Source organism: Bombina bombina, chromosome 7 (genome assembly GCF_027579735.1).
Source record: "Bombina bombina isolate aBomBom1 chromosome 7, aBomBom1.pri, whole genome shotgun sequence".
NCBI lineage: Eukaryota > Metazoa > Chordata > Amphibia > Anura > Bombinatoridae > Bombina > Bombina bombina.
Window position 1 is genome coordinate 6559995 of NC_069505.1, and position 22121 is coordinate 6582115.

The 22121-nt window shown below is 40.7% G+C and overlaps 1 protein-coding gene across 1 annotated transcript in view; it reads right to left on the reverse strand.

Moving 5' to 3' along the window:
- Positions 1-22121, reverse strand: part of POLA2 (DNA polymerase alpha 2, accessory subunit) — a gene marked incomplete in the record, with an annotated part of 701000 nt that overhangs the window by 385972 nt on the left and 292907 nt on the right. Inside the window, 3 exon segments of the mRNA XM_053688830.1 lie at positions 6468-6530; positions 14846-14903; positions 15054-15143. Of these exon segments, the coding sequence (XP_053544805.1) occupies positions 6468-6530; positions 14846-14903; positions 15054-15143 (211 nt within the window).

A 22121-nucleotide genomic window follows, 5' to 3' on the forward strand; every position in this document is an offset into this window, starting at 1 on the left:
AGGCTTAATTCTAACCAGAGCCTGAACAAAAGCTTGAACATCTGGCACAGCTGCCAGTTTTTTGTGAAGTAACACAGACAAGGCAGAAATCTGTCCCTTCAGGGAACTTGCAGATAACCCTTTTTCCAATCCTTCTTGAAGGAAGGATAAAATCTTAGGAATCTTAACCTTGTCCCAAGGGAATCCTTTAGATTCACACCAACAGATATATTTTTTCCAAGTCTTGTGGTAAATCTTTCTAGTTACAGGCTTTCTGGCCTGAACAAGAGTATCAATAACAGAATCTGAGAATCCTCGCTTCGATAAAATCAAGCGTTCAATCTCCAAGCAGTCAGCTGGAGTGAAACCAGATTCGGATGTTCGAACGGACCCTGAACAAGAAGGTCTCGTCTCAAAGGTAGCTTCCAAGGTGGAGCCGATGACATATTCACCAGATCTGCATACCAAGTCCTGCGTGGCCACGCAGGAGCTATCAAGATCACCGCCTTAAAAGTATTGCACACCAAATTTGGAAGCTTTAACCCTTAAAATAACGGAACCGGAGCCGTTTTAACACTTTAACCCCTTTACAGTCCCTGGTATCTGCTTTGCTGAGACCCAACCAAACCCAAAGGGGAATACGATACCAAATGACGCCTTCAGAAAGTCTTTTCTAAGTATCAGAGCTCCTCTCACATGCGACTGCATGCCATGCCTCCCAAAAACAAGTGCGCCACACCGGCGCGAAAATGAGGCTCTGCTTATGCTTTGGGAAAGCCCCTAATAAATAAGGTGTCTAATACAGTGCCTGCCGATATTATAATATCAAAATACCCAGATAAAATGATTCCTCAAGGCTAAATATGTGTTAATAATGAATCGATTTAGCCCAGAAAAGTCTACAGTCTTAATAAGCCCATGTGAAGCCCTTATTTACGATCGTAATAAACATGGCTTACCGGATCCCATAGGGAAAATGACAGCTTCCAGCATTACATCGTCTTGTTAGAATGTGTCATACCTCAAGCAGCAAGAGACTGCACACTGTTCCCCCAACTGAAGTTAATTGCTCTCAACAGTCCTGTGTGGAACAGCCATGGATTTTAGTTACGGTGCTAAAATCATTTTCCTCATACAAACAGAAATCTTCATCTCTTTTCTGTTTCTGAGTAAATAGTACATACCAGCACTATTTCAAAATAACAAACTCTTGATTGAATAATAAAAACTACAGTTAAACACTAAAAAACTCTAAGCCATCTCCGTGGAGATGTTGCCTGTACAACGGCAAAGAGAATGACTGGGGTAGGCGGAGCCTAGGAGGGATCATGTGACCAGCTTTGCTGGGCTCTTTGCCATTTCCTGTTGGGGAAGAGAATATCCCACAAGTAAGGATGACGCCGTGGACCGGACACACCTATGTTGGAGAAATGCCAGTGAACAAGCCTCTAGCAACCAGAAGCAATAAATGATGAGACTTAAATAAAGTGGAGACTTAAATAAAGTGGAGACAAAATTGACGCCCACATTATTTGGCGCCTAAATGCTATTAGCGCCAAAAATGACGCCACATCCGGAACGTCGACATTTTTGGCGTGAAAAACGTCAAATGACGCAACTTCCGGCGACACGTATGACGCCGGAAATAGAAAAAAAATTTCGCGCCAAGAAAGTCCGCGCCAAGAATGACGCAATAAAATGAAGCATTTTCAGCCCCCGCGAGCCTAAAAGCCCACAGGGAAAAAGTCAAATTTTAAGGTAAGATAAAAATGATATATTCAAATGCATTATCCCAAATATGAAACTGAATGTCTGAAATAAGGAAATGTTGAACATCCTGAGTCAAGGCAAATAAATGTTTGAATACATATATTTAGAACTTTATATAAAAGTGCCCAACCATAGCTTTAGAGTGTCACAGAAAATAAGACTTACTTACCCCAGGACACTCATCTACATGTTGTAGAAAGCCAAACCAGTACTGAAACGAAAATCAGCAGAGGTAATGGTATAAATATAAGAGTATATCGTCGATCTGAAAAGGGAGGTAAGAGATTAATCTCTACGACCGATAACAGAGAACCCATGAAATAGACCCCGTAGAAGGAGATCATTGAATTCAAACAGGCAATACTCTCCTCACATCCCTCTGACATTCACTGCACGCTGAGAGGAAAACCGGGCTCCAACCTGCTGCGGAGCGCATATCAACGTAGAATCTAGCACAAACTTACTTCACCACCTCCATAGGAGGCAAAGTTTGTAAAAACTGATTTGTGGGTGTGGTGTGGGGTGTATTTGTAGGCATTTTGAGGTTTGGGAAACTTTGCCCCTCCTGGTAGGAATGTATATCCCATACATCACTAGCTCATGGACTCTTGCTAATTACATGAAAGAAATAGATTTCTAATTAACAGTAAATAATTTATTCTTAAGAATAACAGTTTTACATTCAATAATGATTTTTTTCTCCAGATCAGGGGGACAGCTATGAGCACAAGGTTTGCTCCCAGCTATGCTAATCTTTTCATAGGTTTTTTTGAAGATAACTGTATGGCCAGTGAACAGTGGGGAGCGAACCTTGTGCTCTATAAAAGATATATTGATGATATCTTCCTGATCTGGAGAGGAGATTAAGACATTGTATAATTATTCCTTGAGGATTTAAATGCCAACACTTTAGGTCTAGGTTTTACACATGAATGTAGCACTAAACTAATACATTTCTTAGATATTTAAATTGAGATTATTAATAATACAATAAAAACTAAAACCTATTTCAAACCCATTGACCAACAATTTCATACATTATAAGAGCTGTCACCTTAATAGGTGGAAGGCTAATATTCCTAAAAGCCAATTCTTAAGAGTAAGGAAAAATTGTACAGAGTCTTACGATATACAATAAGCTATACTATTAAACAGGTTTATAGAGAAAGGATATAATCAGAAAACAGTACAAGATACTATGAATTTTGTTAGAAAAATAGATTGATCTAGTCCGCTCTATAAAAATAAGCCTAGCAATAAGAACAAAAGTAGAAATAAAGATTCATTTGAAGCAAGTGCAATAAATCTTGAAAACCCTATATCTGTACCTTTCATTACCGAATTTAACTCACAATATGGAGAAATTAGAACCATTCTTAATAGACATTGGCATTACATTCAACAAGATACAATATTAGGAGATAAAGTAAAGAAACATCCAGATCTCATCTTCAGAAAGGCGAAAAATCTCAAAAGCTACTTGTCACCAAGTGAATTTAAAAATCCCATAGGTAATCTGGTTGATAGACTATCTGGTTTTCTCCCATTTCATACATGTAAATCGTGTAAATTAAGTAGTAAAACCAAAAAAATAGTTTCTACTAATGAACAATATACCTTTTCAATTAGGGATATTATCAAATGTAATGACTGTCATATATTGCATCAAATGTTCATGTAATCTAATATATATTGGACAAACTAGTCGTTTCCTATGAGACAGAATTAGGGAACACATTTAGAATATAGAACATAAAACAAATAAAACAGTACTCTATCAACACTTCACTGAGATTCACCAAGGAGACATAAGATGTTTCCAATTTTGGTGTATTCTTAAGATCCAACCCAATATCAGGGGAGGTAGTATTGAAAAAATTCTTCTAAAAAAGGAAGCTGAACTTATTTTCAACTTTAGAATATTACACCCTCATGGACTCAATAGTTCATTTGACTTAAATACACTTATCTAGCCACATGTTTTAACACTAACTATAAGTTTTAGAATATTAATATTGTTTTTCCCTAAGAATCTAAGATGTCACTATGGAGTTAAGATTTTTTTCACGATACATTATTATCACCTCATTTCACCATATATCGTGATGGAGCATATTTAAATAGCATTTTTAATTGCATTATTAGTCTCCATTTTTTAATTGTATTATTCACTAAGATGGTTATATATACCAATTTTTCTAGACTACACTTTTATTGATATCACCACAACCAATTTTTTGCATTTCTTGCATTTTGCCATTATAAATTATGTGTCACACTCCTTTTTGCAAGATACATATACGTATATCTAGTATTATGTATATATATATATATATATGTATTATTATAATACATGTTTTGCATTAATATTTTTGATATATATTTTTTAGACTTTTTCCATATATACTATTCAAATATTTAGTTTGGTTAATATTTTGCTTCTTTTTTATCTCAGAATACCGCTAACTGTGTAAACATCTTTATATAATAAATTTAAGTAACCCCAAGACTGGTGTATACAATGATACTGAATAATAAATATCACAATATTTGCTATTATCGTGAACTAATTTAGATTGTTCCTTTTACTGTTTAACTTATATTTTAGGTTGTCCACACTGTTTCACGATTGTATTCCACATATAGGTTTATGAAATTTAGAAACATTATATTTTGTATACTTCATATTTAGTGTAAATGCTAAATGGATTATAACAATGTATATTGTTTCTGGCAATCTAATATACTTTTAAAAAATACTGATAAATGAAAACATACTAAACAATTAATAGTGAGGAATGATATACGCCCATAGCACCTCATTGGCTAATACCATTTTCCAATTATTTATCTTTTCCCTTGGGGTTATTCCCTATAAAAAGGCTTAGGTCACTTGTAGTAAGCATCTTGATAAAGGCAGTTTGGTCTGCCAAAACGCGTAGAATTTGCTTACAATTTTTGGTTATTTTACTGTGGGCCCCACTCACCTACACATTATACAGGTTCACCTCTTATCTCTATACCATCCTCAGAGCTTAGACATATGAATAATTCCTGTTTATATGTGTATAGTAATTATCCATCCTGTGTTAGACGATTCAGGTTCATCGTTTGTTTTAAATCTCTATGAACAAACCATATGAATAATTCCTGATCAATTCTTTCTGAACAGATTGGTTATAACAAGTAATACTTGTGGTGTTTTAATACCACTTGCTTCAAAGCTGCAAGAACCTCTGCATTTAACTCTATCCAGAAGACACTTTGTTTTAACGGTGGATACATAGTATCATTTGGAATTCAGTAGATCACGTAATTGAGTCACATGACCTGACGTCATTGCTAACGGAACACTCCGCAGTAAGATGCTCCTTGACGGACAGTGAGCTTCTCTTCCTTTCCCTCTGGATCTATCACCATCAGAGTCTGTGCACAGCAGAAGATAACGTAACTTATTGATTTTTGCAGCATAAGTAATACCATACTAATCTTGCTCTATATTTGGAGCTTTATGGACTTTATTATTTTTTCTGGTTTATATGTCTGCACGCTCTGTCATTATAGCGTTCACATTTTATTTTTGAGCAATTATATATTATCTAGTGCTTATTTTATAATCATTGATTGTTTTATATGTTTTATTAGAATCATACTTTAAGACCTATTTAGAGTCTTTTTTAGATGCCGGCATCAGTATTGCACTAGTAACTTGTGATCATTGTACTAGCGATCAGTTCATTAAATGTTTTACACCAATCTTGGGAAAATTATTATTTTTTCCCCTTAATCTTATTAAATTGCTATACACTTACAAGACTGCTTCCATATTTTTTACTGGTCTGCTCTATTTTTAGAGCGCTTGTCCCAATCCCTTTGTTATTTCTAAATCAGAGTACCTAAAGCAGTGCTTTCCAAACTGTGTCGGGACACACTAGTGTGTCGGCAGCAGTGTCTAGGTGTGTCCCTGCTTCAGCACAAATTTAAAAAAATTTTTTTTGGGGGTTTCTGACTTTCCGCCTGCCTGCTACGTATATCATATGGTTGACATGTGATTGATACCTAGGGGGTCACAGATCATCTTAACCTATTGGCGCAGCTCAGTGGGAACTGAAACTATTCCCATTGGCACATTGGCTACTGACTGGACGTGTAGTCTCCTTAATTGGCTTGTGACTGCACATGTAGTCAGTGAGTGGGACAGCAGTGTGTTTGCAGGGTTGGCAGTAGTCAGTCGGACTCACCGAGCTCTGAGGGCGACAGCTTAAAAGCTGAGCTGAAGTTAGTGGGGGGGGGTTTTGCAACTAGCTCCCAGTAGTGCATTGCTGCTCCTGCTCTTGATATATGGATAGGAAGTGGAAGCTTAAAAATGCTTGATGATGAAATGCGAGTGTGTTTAGCTAATATTCCACCAAATATTCAGAAACTGTGCTCATCCCATCAACCTCATACATCCCATTAAATAGTAAGTAGCTATTGGTGATATTAATTCTTGCACATACTTACATACTGTTACTTGTAAATGCATTTTGTTATTATATAATTTATGTATGTGTCCGTATCTCTTAAAACAAGTTAGTTTAACCTCCTGTTTGCCAGTACAACTGAATTACTGTGCCATGAAATTATGTAGGTCTAAAAAGTGTGTCACCAACATGAAAAGTTTGGAAAGCTCTGACCTAAAGGAACAATTTGGATAGAAATTAGTTTAGAATTCTTACCTCATAAAGCTTTGTTGCCACAAACCTTCTGCCAGTGCTATTGGTGCCCTCCATAACCACTACCTTTACAAAAAGAAATACAAGAGAGATAAATTGTGTAGCACACTTACTTGTAGTTGACCTTATACTTTAGGGAACACAAAATGGCTCTGCAATGGAGCAGGGAGACCGTGTATGAGATCACCCTGCATAGCCATCATTATAGGTCATGTTTTAATGAGATTTTTCTATTAGCCCCTTATACACATTTTATTTATCTTGTGGTTTAGTACTATTAAAGGAAGAAGACTAAGGGCTTTGCACTCATCGGGTTTACCGCTGGTATTACAAGTTGAAAGTAAATGTGATTGCGCTAGATTGATTATGCATCCTTAGAGCTCTGGTTAAATGTTTCGCGATTGTCACAAAACACATCAAAAATAAATTACAAAGTACAGTTACACTCATAACACCATCTAATAGTTATATAAACATATTGCACAAACAGGTAATGTATATATATGTGTGTATATATATATATATATATATATATATATATATTTATTTATTATGTATTTACAGAGATATATACACATATAAACACATAAATAACAAAATTTATGTTTACCTGATAAATTTATTTCTTGACACGGTGAGTCCACGGATCATCATCAATTACTGTTGGGAATATCGCTCCTGGCCAGCAGGAGGAGGCAAAGAGCACCACAACAAAGTTGTTAAGTATCACCGCCCTACCCACAATCCCCCAGTCATTCGACCAAAGGGAAAGGAGAGAAAGGAAGCAACACAAGGTGCAGAGGTGCCTGAGGTTTGTATAACAAAAAACTGTCAAGAAAGAAAGAAATTTACCAAGTAAGCATGAATTTTGTTTTCTTTCTAATGACACAGTGAGTCCACGGATCATCTCTAATTACTATTGGGAATTAATACCCAAGCTAGAGGACACAGATGATTAGGGAGGGACAAGACAGGTAACCTAAACAGAAGGCACCAAAGCTTGCAAAACCTTTCTCCAAAAGGAAGCCTCAGCCGAAGCAAAAGTATCAAATTTATAGAATTAGGAAAAAGTATGCAAAGATACCAGGTTGCAGCTTTACAAATCTGTACCACAGAAGCTTCATTTTTGAAAGCCCAAGAAGAAGAGACTGCCCTCGTAAAGTGGGTTGTGACTTTCTCAGGAGGTTGCGGTCCAGCAGTCTCATAGGCCAAACGAATAACACTCTTCAGACAAAAAAGAAAGCGAAGTAGCCGTAGCTTTCAGACGCTTGGGTTTCCCAGAAAAACAGACAAACAAGGAAGAAGACTGACGAAAGTCCTTAGTCGCCCGTAGATAGAATTTTAGCGCACGCACAACATCTAGGTTATGCAATAAACGCTCCTTATGAGAAAAAGGGTTAGGACACAAAGGAGGAACAACAATTTCTTGATTAATATTCCTGTACGAAACAACTTTTGGCAGGAAGCCCAACTTAGTACATAAAACCACCTTATCGGAATGAAAGAGCCGAGAGTTCTGAAACTCTCCTAGCAGAAGAAATAGCAACAAGAAACAAAACTTTCCAAGATAACTTAATATCTAAGGAATGCATACGCTCAAACGGAGACTTTTGTACAACCTTAAGAACAAGATTAAGACTCCAGGGAGGAGTAACCGGTTTAAACACTGGCCGGTTCCTGACCAGAGCCTGACAAAACGATTGAACGTCTGGCATATCCGCCAGACGGTTGTGCAAAAAATAGATCATGCCGAAATCTGACCCTTCAGGGTACTAGCTCTTCTACTTTCAGGTATGTGTATTGTGTCCCTGCATTCATCTGCTGCCAAAATCTCTTTTCTGTGTTAATTGTACTCAAAGTCTCTCTCTTAGTTTGTGTCTGTAGTCCGTGTAATATGTTATGCATTTATTCTGCTGATATCTCGTCTCCAAGGTGGAAGAGATGACATTTCCACTAGGTCTGCATACCAAATCCTGCGAGGCCACGCCAGAGCTATGAGAATTACCAAAGCCCTCTCCTGCTTGATCCGAGCAAAGACCCTTGGAACGAGAGCGAAAGGAGGAAACAGGTATGCTAGACTGAAGTTCCAAGGAACCGCCAGAGCATCCATCAGGACTGCCTATGGATCCCTTGACCTTCAGCCGTACCTCGGAGCTTGGCAATCTGCCGAGAAGCCATGAGATCCAGTTCTGGCTGCCCCATTTGAGGGTCAAACTGGAAAACAACTCCAGATGGAGCTCCCACCCCCCTGGGATGAAAAGTCTGCCTGCTCAGAAAATCCGTTTCCCAATTGTCCACTTCCGGGATGTGGATCAGAAAAACAGCAGTTGTGGGTCTCTGCCCACTGAAAAATTCGGGCCACCTCTGTCATGGCCAAGGAACTCCAAGTTCCCCCCTGGTGATTGATGTATGCCACCAAGGTTATGTTGTCCGACTGGAAACTGATAAACCGGGATAAAGCTGAGGCCAGGCCAGCAGAGCATTGAAGATCGCTCTCAGCTCTTGAATGTTTATGGGGAGATCCGACTTCTCCCGAGTCCATAGGCCCTGAGCCTTCAACGAACCCCAGACTGTTCCCCACCCCAGAAGGCTGGCATCCGTGGTCACAATCACCCAGGAGGGTCTGCGGAAGCAAGTTCCCTGGGAAAGATAGTCCTGAGACAACCACCACGGAAGAGAGTCTATTGTTGCCTGATTCAGATCTACTCATGGAGACAGATCTGCATAGTCTCCATTCCATTGTCAGACCTCTGCAGTTATGCATGCTCAGAGATGGAACAGAGCGAATGGGATGATGTCCATGGAAGCCACCATCAGACTAATTACCTCCATACATTGAGCCACTGACGGCAGAGGAGAGCACTGAAGGGCAAGACAAGAGTGGAGAATCTTTGTTTTTCTGACCTCTGTCAGAAAAAACTTAATTGATGGGGAATCTATTATGGTCCCTAAGAACACTACCCTTGTAGCTGGAACCAGAGAACATTTCCCCAGATTCACCTTTTATCCATGGGAGCGAAGAAAAGACAACAACAAGATCTCGGTATGAGTTTGCTTGCTGAAAAGACAGCACCTGAACTAGAATGTCGTCCAAATAGGGCGCCACTGCAATGCCCCGAGACCGGATCACTGCCAATAGAGCCACCAGAACCTTTGAGAAAATCCTGGGGGCTGTGGCAAGGCCGAATAGAAGGACCACAAACTGAAAGTGATTGTCCAAGAAGGTGAATCTCAGAAACTTGTGATGATCTCTGTGAATGGTAACATGAAGGTATGCGTCCTTTAAGTCTATGGTTGTCATGAACTGACCCTCTTGGACCAAGGAAAGAATGGAGCATATAGTCTCCATCTTGAAGGATGGTACTCCGAGAAACTTGTTTAGACACTTCAGGTCTAAGACTGTCCTGAAGGTTCCCTCCTTTTTGGGAACTATGAACAGATTTGAATAAAATCCCAGACCCTGTTCCTCTTGAGGAACTGGAACTATTACACCCAGAGCGGCAAGGTCCCTGACACAGTGTAAGAACGCCTCTCTTTATCTGGTCTACAGATAATCTGGAGAGGAGAAACCTGCCTCTGGGAGGGAAGGTTTTAAATTCTATCTTGTACCCCTGGGATAGGATGTCCACCACCGAGGGATCCGGAACATCTCTTATCCAGGTTTGAGAGAAAAGAGAAAGTCTGCCCCCTACTAGATCCCCTCCCGGATCGGGAGCCGACCCTTCATGCTGACTTAGAGTCAGCTGCAGGCTTCTTAGATTGCTTTCCCTTATTCCAAGACTGGCTAGGTTTCCAGGAAGGCTTGACTTGATCTTGCTTGGAGGAGGGAGAGGTGGGTTTACCTCTAAAGTTACGAAAGCAACGAAAATTACTCTGACGTCCCTTCTGCTTATTCTTCTTATCTTGAGGAAGATATGAACCCTTCCCTCCTGTAATATCTGAGATAATTTCAGCCAAACAAGGTCTTACCCTTGTAGGGGGAATCGACAAAAGTTTGGACTTAAATGAAGCATCCGCAGACCAAGACTTTAGTCATAAGGCTCTGCGAGCTAGAATGGCAAAACCAGAAATGTTTGTTCCTAATTTAATGACTTGTAAGGAAGCATTCGTAATAAAGGAATTGGCCAACTTCAGGGCCTTAATCCTGTCCTGGATCTCTTCAAGAGGAGTATCTGTCCTAATAGAATCGGACAACGCATCAAACCAGTAAGCTGCCGCGCTGGTGACAGTAGCAATACACATTGCAGGCTGCCATTGGAGACCCTGGTGGACTTACATTTTCTTTAACAACGCCTCCAGCTTCTTAGTAGGCCTCTTAGCCAAAGTGGAAATTGCCCCTTCCACTTTAGGAACCATTTGCCACGACGCCTTAATAGAATCTGCTATAGGAAATATTTTCTTGAAAATTGGAGATGGAGAAAAGGGAATACCAGGTCTCTCCCATTCCTGAGCAATAATCTCTGTAGCACGGTCTGGCACAGGGAAAACCTCCACAGAGGAGGGAACATCAAACTACTTGTTCAGCTTACTTGATTTCTTAGGGTTGACTACAACAGTAGTATCAGTCTCGTCCAAGGTAGCCAAAACCTCCTTGAGTAACATGCAGAGGTGTTCTAGCTTAAATCTGAAGAATACAACTTCAGCATAGCACGGAGTTCTAAAATATTGATTGGAAACCTCGCCTCTTGAAGTTTCCAAACCCCTTGTGCTGTCAGAGACCCTCAGACAGCTCCCCAACCTGTAAGACTTGAATCCATTAAGAATACAGTCCAGGAAGGATGAACAAAAGGAGGCCCCTTGAATAAAACAATGATAGTCTAATCACCAAATCGGAGAGAGTTGAGTGTTGGGATTTAAGAATATCAACTGTGATATCTGAAAACAATCCCTGCACCAATGATTCAGTATGCAAAGCAAAAGTGGTATCAGATGAAAAACTAGAAAAGGGAACCATGTCCGATGCTGCAGTTATGATAGCTAAACTTCCATGCACATAGCCACTAAAAAGAATGTTCTAGACTGTAAGTTAGACAGGCTAACACCAATACAATCAACTTTTGTCCGATAAAGACAAAGTCATGAACACAGATTCCGACTAGAAACCCAAAAAGAAGTGACCCTTGTCGGAGGAATCACAAAACTCTTAGGTAAAATAAATCCTCTAACCATGTCTTGAAGAAACAAAACTAGTTGATGCATGAGTGATTCTAATAAAAAAAAATATTAAGCTAATACCAAGATACCATCCAAATAAGGAAACCCCACAATACCCTACTGTCTTATTACAGAAAAAAGGTCACCCAGAATCTTTGAAAAAGATTCATAAAGCTATTGCTAGACCAAATGGAAAAGCAACAAATTGGTAAAGCTTGTCTAAAAAAAATAATCTCAGAACCAAAAGGGGTCTGAATTAAATAAAATGAGGATAAACGTCCTGTTAAATTGAGTGGACATGAGCCGTAAGCAGATGGCTGCTTGATGTGTGAGCTCCGTGCTAAGCTGTAATATTAGCTGGCTATCAGGGTAACTAAACTCTAATTTACCCACTATTTGACCTGGATAAGGCGGTAGACCTACTGAGGAGAAGCTTGGAACGTTACCAGGCACTAGGACCGCAATATAACACCAGGGGGAAATGGAACAAGTGAGTGCCGATCGCCATTTTGACTGTGTGGCGTAGTTTCATCTTAGCAGCATCGCACCATTCACTTAAGCCACACGGCCGACAAGGGATACATCTCCTGCCCTAAAAGAGAGGCTGTTAAACACAGCCGATCCAGACACTAATCGAAACCGGGAACATAAGGTTTACTGCAACTATAAGGCTCCGGTGCAGAACATGAAGGATCAGGAGGAGAGGTGCCATTAGAGACCGGTGCGGTAAGAGGGCATGTGAAGTGAGCAAGTTGTTGAAGGTCTGAGGGGAAGTTTAGAGGTATAGACGCTCTATAAACATACAAAGATTGCAAATGCACTGCATATTAAAGCGGTCATATATCTAGGATAAAAGGTGATATGGAAAAGGGCGGTACGCAAGGGAAAAGTTATTATACATAAAGGCCCTACAATTTTCACTCACTAAAAGTGTCAGGCTACAGCATTAGAAAGAGGCAGATGGATCATCATATACTGTGATAAATTGCTGCTGAAAATGTCATAACCTAATGAATCCTAGAAACAGAAATATCTTACCAACACTACAATTTCATAATATAACTATCATGTCTTCCCACAATTAGAAGCAACCATTCCTTCTTTATAAGTAAAAGAAACAGGATGAGTTAAGCTATATTACAAATAGCCTATGTCTCACCCAACATATGAGAACTGATATATTGCTGTTATATATTGCTGCAGAGGGGAATATAAAACAAGCCTGAAAATAAACGCTTGCAATTCCCTTTTTTTTTTCTTTTCTCCACTGCTCCTCAGGTCATTGATATACAGACCCGCAGGCCCTCTTTATAAAGTATTACTGAATCATTCCCCATTGCTACAGAAATTCTCCTGATTTGACTTACTGCTCTGGACCTGGTAAATCGCAGCCATCCAACATTATGTCTATTAGGAAGCAGAACAAGCCTACCCAGGGGCCTAAACCACCAGCAGCCAATTTGTTTTTTAAGCCTGCCAGGGGTGAGAAAATTCTAGAATCTGTTAACATGGCAATAGAAGAAGATAATGATTCCTAAACAGACTCACAGATTATGGAAGAAGATGCTATTCCTGCTACAAAAGCGGATCTAAAGGCGCTAGTGTCTAAATAGGATATTAACAAGAACTTTGATAAACTCTGGGAGAAATTTGATGCTTTTCAAAATACCGTCACCAGCAGTTTAGAAGAGATAAAGCAAGATATCTCAGAATTGGGCTCAAGGGTGGCTACTGTGGAAGAAAATGAGACTTCTACCACAGAAGAATTCTCTAATCTAACACAGAAGATCTCCACGCAACAACAGGAAGTTAGCGAGATGCATGATAAATTGGAAGATCTTGAAAATAGGAGTCGCAGGTGTAACCTGCGGCTGAAGGGGATTCCAGAGACTGTCTCGACGGAAGAATTACCCAACTATTTACACCAATTATTTCAAGCTATCACTGGAGAAGTGGGTGAAGAGAAATTTGAAATGGAAAGAGCTCACAGAGCATTACGGGTCAAGCCAAAAGATGAAGCACCTACCAGAGATGTTATCGTCAAGTTTCTCAGATTTCCAGAAAAAGAAGGAATTCTCTCAGCAGCAAGGAAGCATCCCACTTTTAAATTCCAGGGTACGGTAGTACAATTTTAGCAAGACCTTTGTATAAGGACACTCCAAAGGAGAAGCTCTCTAAGACCGCTCACTACTTTATTGAGAAAGAATCAGATTGGGTACCGTTGGGGTTTCCCCTTCAGTCTATATATTCAACACAATGGCAGATCACTAAACCTCAGAAGTGTCAGAGATTCCGGAAATATGTCGCAGGCTGCAACTGGATCCTCCTGAGATCTCACAGATGAAGCAATCAGAGGACTTAACCCTGGCTTCGTTAAGCCCGGCTCAACAGCAAAGACAAAAGTGGACTAGGGTACCGAAGAGAAAAGCCAAGTCTTGACATTCTTCACTCATTAGATATTCAACTGCAAAAGTTTTATCCCATCTTTCCTGGAAAGGGGGAGACAAGGATCTTGCTTTTTTTATACCCAATATCACTGTAAGGGTAGTAATCGGCAAATGTGGAGCCTTGGTAGACACTGGATCTTCCTAAAGAAATGGTACTGGGAAAAGTTAAAGTTCTTTAGGTAGCAGGTTTAGAGAGTACTTAGCTTAATTGAAGGGATGTGTAATATGCAATGTTTAGAAATTAATAATTGCTACTTTACCTGAAGCCAATTTTTCTTTTTTAAGCAGCTACAATTAACATATTTACAGTTTTAGCATGTTAGGTTTTCATAGACCATAGTTTAACTTTATAGGGGGAAGGGGGGGGAGAGGGTTGGTTGGGACTATTTTTTTTTTCTTTTTTTTTTTTTTTTCTTTTTCTGTTCTCTCATCATGGGGTGAATAGATTTCCTAGCTTCAGGTATTATGCTCTAGTTGTTTATCAAACTGTTATTTAATGGAAATTCCTACAATTTTGTTTTTGTCCTGTCATGTTATCTCGTTAACCTGTATGAATCATCTCACACGGGAGAATCTTTCCAACCATGTCTACATGCAATCATGATGAATGACGAGAAGGCGGATCCGGGGGGGAGGCCCCACCTACAGAACTGTGAGTAATGGCTGGAAGCCTTCGACTGATATCACAGCGTTAGGGGCCTCAACACCAACCTAAAGCGTAGGACAGCATTAAGCCAATACACTAGATTAAAAGCTAATATTTTGCTACAGGAGACACACTTTACCAGGGAAGTCATACCGAAATACTGGGCTAGAGGGTATAGTCAGCACTATCACTCTATAAAAGAAAGGAAAAAAGGGGAGTATCAATACTGATACATCAATCGGTTGGTTTTGTGGTAGAGGAGACAATCAGGGACAATCAGTCTTTTGTAACGTATATGCACCAAATGAAACACAGGCAACTTTCTTTTCTCGTGTCTCTCACCTCTTGACCCAATGGTCACACTCCAGGATAATTTTGGGAGGAGATTTTAATGTGTCCATGTACGCACACCAAAGTACAGATAAAACCACACTATCCCAAAAACAATTGAGACATAACTCCATAAACAAAAAAATAAGAGAGGTCTTTCTATCACATTACATTTTAGATATGTGGGATACTTTATATGGTAAAACAAATGACTATACATATTACTCGTTTGCACATAGATCTTACTCCAAATTAGATTATATTTATGTAAGCCAAACACTAATTCCAGATCTGGCTTCTTCCACGATTCATGCATGCGCCTGGTCAGACCACTCTATAGTCCAAATAGACATTAAAAAGACATGCCAAACTACTGCAACACGGTCCTGGAACTTTGATCCATATGTCCTCCAAACCCAAGGCAAGCGAGTCCATATCCAAAGCATTGTCAGAATACTGGGATTTCAATGTGGGAACTACCTCTAATCCTATTACTATCTGGGCGGCACATAAACCCTACATTAGAGGCCTACTTATTAAGGAAAAGGGAGATTTAACTAAAGCTATTAGACTTCAGACAGACACCCTACAAAAACAAATAGATGACCTCACTAGGTCACACCAACAAAACTTGTCACCAAGAATATTTGCACAACTACAAGCCAAAAGATTAGAATTAGCAACAATTATGAATAAGTCCTCTGTAAGGGCAGCACACAGATTAAAATCACAATACTTTTTATATTCCAATAAGCCGGATAAATATCTGACCCACAAGCTTAGGGAGAAAACTAGATCTTTCACTATACCATACCTAGAAAAAAAAATGACGGTTTTTGTACCTCAAACCCTCAAGAAATAGCCGACACCTTTGCCCAATACTACGCCCATCTTTATGATGGAGACAAAACAAAGCATGACGATCGGACAGAACGACTTAGGACTAGATTCCTAGATGAAGCTAAAAATGACACCCTTAGACACAGAGGCCGTAGAGGGATTAAATGCAGGGGTAACGCCCAGGGAGGTCCTTAATGCTATAAAAGAGCTTAAACCAGGAAAAGCAGCAGGCCCGGACGGGTTTCCAGGTGAATATTACCAACTCTATAGATCGGTTCTAGTCCCACATATAGTTTCACTGTGCAATGATATTATGCAAGGTAAGGAAATTCCCCGAGAAATTTTACAAGCCAAAATAGTAGTTATACCCAAACCAGGAAAAAATCCAAAGCTATGCAAAAATTATCGACCCATTTCCCTGATTAATCAGGACATTAAGATCTTTACCAAAATTCTAGCAAATAGACTTAAAGTAAATCTGCCAAACTTGATCCACCCTGATCAGGTAGGCTTTATACTAGATAGAGAAGCCCCAGATAATACGAGACATACAGTCTCCCTGATTGAATACCTTAGCAAAACGAGAACGCCTTCTCTAGTTCTTTCGCTGGACGCGCAGAAGGCGTTCGACAGAATAGAATGGAACTTTATGTTAGAGGTTTTGGATAGACTGGGCTTCCATGGTGCGTTTGTCCAAGCCATTAAAAGCATTTATTCTCACCCCACAGCTAATGTAAGGGCGGCGGGTTATCAATCTCAGCTTATAAGGATATTAAATGGAACTAGACAGGGCTGCTCACTTTCGCCACTTTTATTCGCGATTTGTATAGAACCACTAGCAGTGACAATTCGTCTGACCCCAGATATACATGGAGTTTCACTCAAAGGGCAGGACTTTAAGGTGTCTTTGTTTGCGGACGATGTTCTGCTTACAATGACTAAGCCACTGGTGTCTCTCCCTAACCTATACGAGTACTGCAAGATTACTCAGATATATCGGGATACAAGGTCAACTTAGAAAAATGTGAAGCTGTTCCTATAGCCCTACCTGATCATACTAAAAAACTCATTGAAACCAACTTTGAATTCTCATGGTCCAAAGAGTCGATCAAATATTTAGGGATTAAAATTTCACATAATACAGAGGATCTATATAGGTTGAACTATATCCCTCTATACAAAATGATCAGGAAAGATTAATATATGGAAAAAAGGTGGTTTCTCATGGTATGGCCGACTATCGGCAATTAAAAACAGAATTTATGTTTACCTGATAAATTACTTTCTCCAACGGTGTGTCCGGTCCACGGCGTCATCCTTACTTGTGGGATATTCTCCTCCCCAACAGGAAATGGCAAAGAGCCCAGCAAAGCTGGTCACATGATCCCTCCTAGGCTCCGCCTTCCCCAGTCATTCGACCGACGTAAAGGAGGAATATTTGCATAGGAGAAATCATATGATACCGTGGTGACTGTAGTTAAAGAAAATAAATTATCAGACCTGATTAAAAAACCAGGGCGGGCCGTGGGCCGGACACACCGTTGGAGAAAGTAATTTATCAGGTAAACATAAATTCTGTTTTCTCCAACATAGGTGTGTCCGGTCCACGGCGTCATCCTTACTTGTGGGAACCAATACCAAAGCTTTAGGACACGGATGAAGGGAGGGAGCAAATCAGGTCACCTAGATGGAAGGCACCACGGCTTGCAAAACCTCTCTCCCAAAAATAGCCTCAGAAGAAGCAAAAGTATCAAATTTGTAAAATTTAGTAAAAGTGTGCAGTGAAGACCAAGTCGCTGCCTTACATATCTGATCAACAGAAGCCTCGTTCTTGAAGGCCCATGTGGAAGCCACAGCCCTAGTAGAGTGAGCTGTGATTCTTTCAGGAGGCTGCCGTCCGGTAGTCTCGTAAGCCAATCTGATGATGCTTTTAATCCAAAAAGAGAGAGAGGTAGAAGTTGCTTTTTGACCTCTCCTTTTACCAGAATAAACAACAAACAAAGAAGATGTTTGTCTAAAATCCTTTGTAGCATCTAAATAGAATTTTAGAGCACGAACTACATCCAAATTGTGCAACAAACGTTCCTTCTTTGAAACTGGATTCGGACACAAAGAAGGCACGACTATCTCCTGGTTAATGTTTTTGTTAGAAACAACTTTCGGAAGAAAACCAGGTTTAGTACGTAAAACCACCTTATCTGCATGGAACACCAGATAAGGAGAACACTGCAGAGCAGATAATTCTGAAACTCTTCTAGCAGAAGAAATTGCAACCAAAAACAAAACTTTCCAAGATAATAACTTAATATCAACGGAATGTAAGGGTTCAAACGGAACCCCCTGAAGAACTGAAAGAACTAAATTGAGACTCCAAGGAGGAGTCAAATGTTTGTAAACAGGCTTGATTCTAACCAGAGCCTGAACAAAGGCTTGAACATCTGGCACAGCTGCCAGCTTTTTGTGAAGTAACACAGACAAGGCAGAAATCTGTCCCTTCAAAGAACTTGCAGATAATCCTTTCTCCAAACCTTCTTGAAGAAAGGATAGAATCTTAGGAATTTTTACCTTGTCCCAAGGGAATCCTTTAGATTCACACCAACAGATATATTTTTTCCATATTTTGTGGTAGATTTTTCTAGTTACAGGCTTTCTGGCCTGAACAAGAGTATCAATGACAGAATCTGAGAACCCTCGCTTTGATAAGATCAAGCGTTCAATCTCCAAGCAGTCAGTTGGAGTGAGACCAGATTCGGATGTTCGAACGGACCTTGAACAAGAAGGTCTCGTCTCAAAGGTAGCTTCCATGGTGGAGCCGATGACATATTCACCAGGTCTGCATACCAAGTCCTGCGTGGCCACGCAGGAGCTATCAAGATCACCGATGCCCTCTCCTGATTGATCCTGGCTACCAGCCTGGGGATGAGAGGAAACGGCGGGAATACATAAGCTAGTTTGAAGGTCCAAGGTGCTACTAGTGCATCTACTAGAGTCGCCTTGGGATCCCTGGATCTGGACCCGTAGCAAGGAACCTTGAAGTTCTGACGAGAGGCCATCAGATCCATGTCTGGAATGCCCCACAATTGAGTAATTTGGGCAAAGATTTCCGGATGGAGTTCCCACTCCCCCGGATGAAATGTCTGACGACTCAGAAAATCCGCTTCCCAATTTTCCACTCCTGGGATGTGGATTGCAGACAAGTGGCAGGAGTGAGTCTCCGCCCATTGAATGATTTTGGTCACTTCTTCCATCGCCAGGGAACTCCTTGTTCCCCCCTGATGGTTGATGTACGCAACAGTCGTCATGTTGTCTGATTGAAACCGTATGAACTTGGCCTTTGCTAGCTGAGGCCAAGCCTTGAGAGCATTGAATATCGCTCTCAGTTCCAGAATATTTATCGGGAGAAGAGATTCTTCCCGAGACCAAAGACCCTGAGCTTTCAGGGGTCCCCAGACCGCGCCCCAGCCCACCAGACTGGCGTCGGTCGTGACAATGACCCACTCTGGTCTGCGGAAGCTCATCCCCTGTGACAGGTTGTCCAGGGACAGCCACCAACGTAGTGAATCTCTGGTCCTCTGATCTACTTGTATCGTCGGAGACAAGTCTGTATAGTCCCCATTCCACTGACTGAGCATGCACAGTTGTAATGGTCTTAGATGAATTTGCGCAAAAGGAACTATGTCCATTGCCGCTACCATCAAACCTATTACTTCCATGCACTGCGCTATGGAAGGAAGAGGAACAGAATGAAGTATTTGACAAGAGTTTAGAAGTTTTGATTTTCTGACCTCTGTCAGAAAAATCCTCATTTCTAAGGAGTCTATTATTGTTCCCAAGAAGGGAACCCTTGTTGACGGAGATAGCGAACTTTTTTCTACGTTCACTTTCCACCGGTGAGATCTGAGAAAGGCCAGGACAATGTCCGTGTGAGCCTTTGCTTGTGGAAGAGACGACGCTTGAATCAGAATGTCGTCCAAGTAAGGTACTACTGCAATGCCCCTTGGTCTTAGCACCGCTAGAAGGGACCCTAGTACCTTTGTGAAAATTCTTGGAGCAGTGGCTAATCCGAACGGAAGTGCCACAAACTGGTAATGCTTGTCCAGGAATGCGAACCTTAGGAACCGATGATGTTCCTTGTGGATAGGAATATGTAGATACGCATCCTTTAAATCCACCGTGGTCATGAATTGACCTTCCTGGATGGAAGGAAGAATTGTTCGAATGGTTTCCATTTTGAACGATGGAACCTTGAGAAACTTGTTTAGGATCTTGAGATCTAAGATTGGTCTGAATGTTCCCTCTTTTTTGGGAACTACGAACAGATTGGAGTAGAACCCCATCCCTTGTTCTCCTAATGGAACAGGATGAATCACTCCCATTTTTAACAGGTCTTCTACACAATGTAAGAATGCCTGTTTTTTTATGAGGTCTGAAGACAATTGAGACCTGTGGAACCTCCCCCTTGGGGGAAGCCCCTTGAATTCCAGAAGATAACCTTGGGAGACTATTTCTAGTGCCCAAGGATCCAGAACATCTCTTGCCCAAGCCTGAGCGAAGAGAGAGAGTCTGCCCCCCACCAGATCCGGTCCCGGATCGGGGGCCAACATCTCATGCTGTCTTGGTAGCAGTGGCAGGTTTCTTGGCCTGCTTTCCTTTGTTCCAGCCTTGCATTGGCCTCCAGGCTGGCTTGGCTTGAGAAGTATTACCCTCTTGCTTAGAGGACGTAGCACTTGGGGCTGGTCCGTTTCTGCGAAAGGGACGAAAATTAGGTTTATTTTTGGCTTTGAAAAACCTATCCTGAGGAAGGGCGTGGCCCTTGCCCCCAGTGATATCAGAGATAATCTCTTTCAAGTCAGGGCCAAACAGCGTTTTCCCCTTGAAAGGAATGTTAAGCAATTTGTTCTTGGAAGACGCATCCGCTGACCAAGATTTTAGCCAAAGCGCTCTGCGCGCCACAATAGCAAAACCAGAATTTTTCGCCGCTAACCTAGCCAATTGCAAAGTGGCATCTAGGGTGAAAGAATTAGCCAATTTGAGAGCATGAATTCTGTCCATAATCTCCTCATAAGAAGAAGAATTATTATTGAGCGCCTTTTCTAGTTCATCGAACCAGAAACACGCTGCTGTAGTGACAGGAACAATGCATGAAATTGGTTGTAGAAGGTAACCTTGCTGAACAAACATCTTTTTAAGCAAACCCTCTAATTTTTTATCCATAGGATCTTTGAAAGCACAACTATCTTCTATGGGTATAGTGGTGCGTTTGTTTAGAGTAGAAACCGCCCCCTCGACCTTGGGGACTGTCTGCCATAAGTCCTTTCTGGGGTCGACCATAGGAAACAATTTTTTAAATATGGGGGGAGGGACGAAAGGTATACCGGGCCTTTCCCATTCTTTATTTACAATGTCCGCCACCCGCTTGGGTATAGGAAAAGCTTCGGGGGGCCCCGGGACCTCTAGGAACTTGTCCATTTTACATAATTTCTCTGGAATGACCAAATTCTCACAATCATCCAGAGTAGATAACACCTCCTTAAGCAGAGCGCGGAGATGTTCCAATTTAAATTTAAATGTAATCACATCAGGTTCAGCTTGTTGAGAAATTTTCCCTGAATCTGAAATTTCTCCCTCAGACAAAACCTCCCTGGCCCCCTCAGACTGGTGTAGGGGCACTTCAGAACCAATATCATCAGCGTCCTCATGCTCTTCAGTATTTTCTAAAACAGAGCAGTCGCGCTTTCGCTGATAAGTGGGCATTTTGGCTAAAATGTTTTTGATAGAATTATCCATTACAGCCGTTAATTGTTGCATAGTAAGGAGTATTGGCGCACTAGATGTACTAGGGGCCTCCTGTGTGGGCAAGACTGGTGTAGACGAAGGAGGGGATGATGCAGTACCATGCTTACTCCCCTCACTTGAGGAATCATCTTGGGCATCATTTTCTCTAAATTTTGTGTCACATAAATCACATCTATTTAAATGAGAAGGAACCTTGGCTTCCCCACATACAGAACACAGTCTATCTGGTAGTTCAGACATGTTAAACAGGCATAAACTTGATAACAAAGTACAAAAAACGTTTTAAAATAAAACCGTTACTGTCACTTTAAATTTTAAACTGAACACACTTTATTACTGCATATGTGAAAAAGTATGAAGGAATTGTTCAAAATTCACCAAAATTTCACCACAGTGTCTTAAAGCCTTAAAAGTATTGCACACCAAATTTGGAAGCTTTAACCC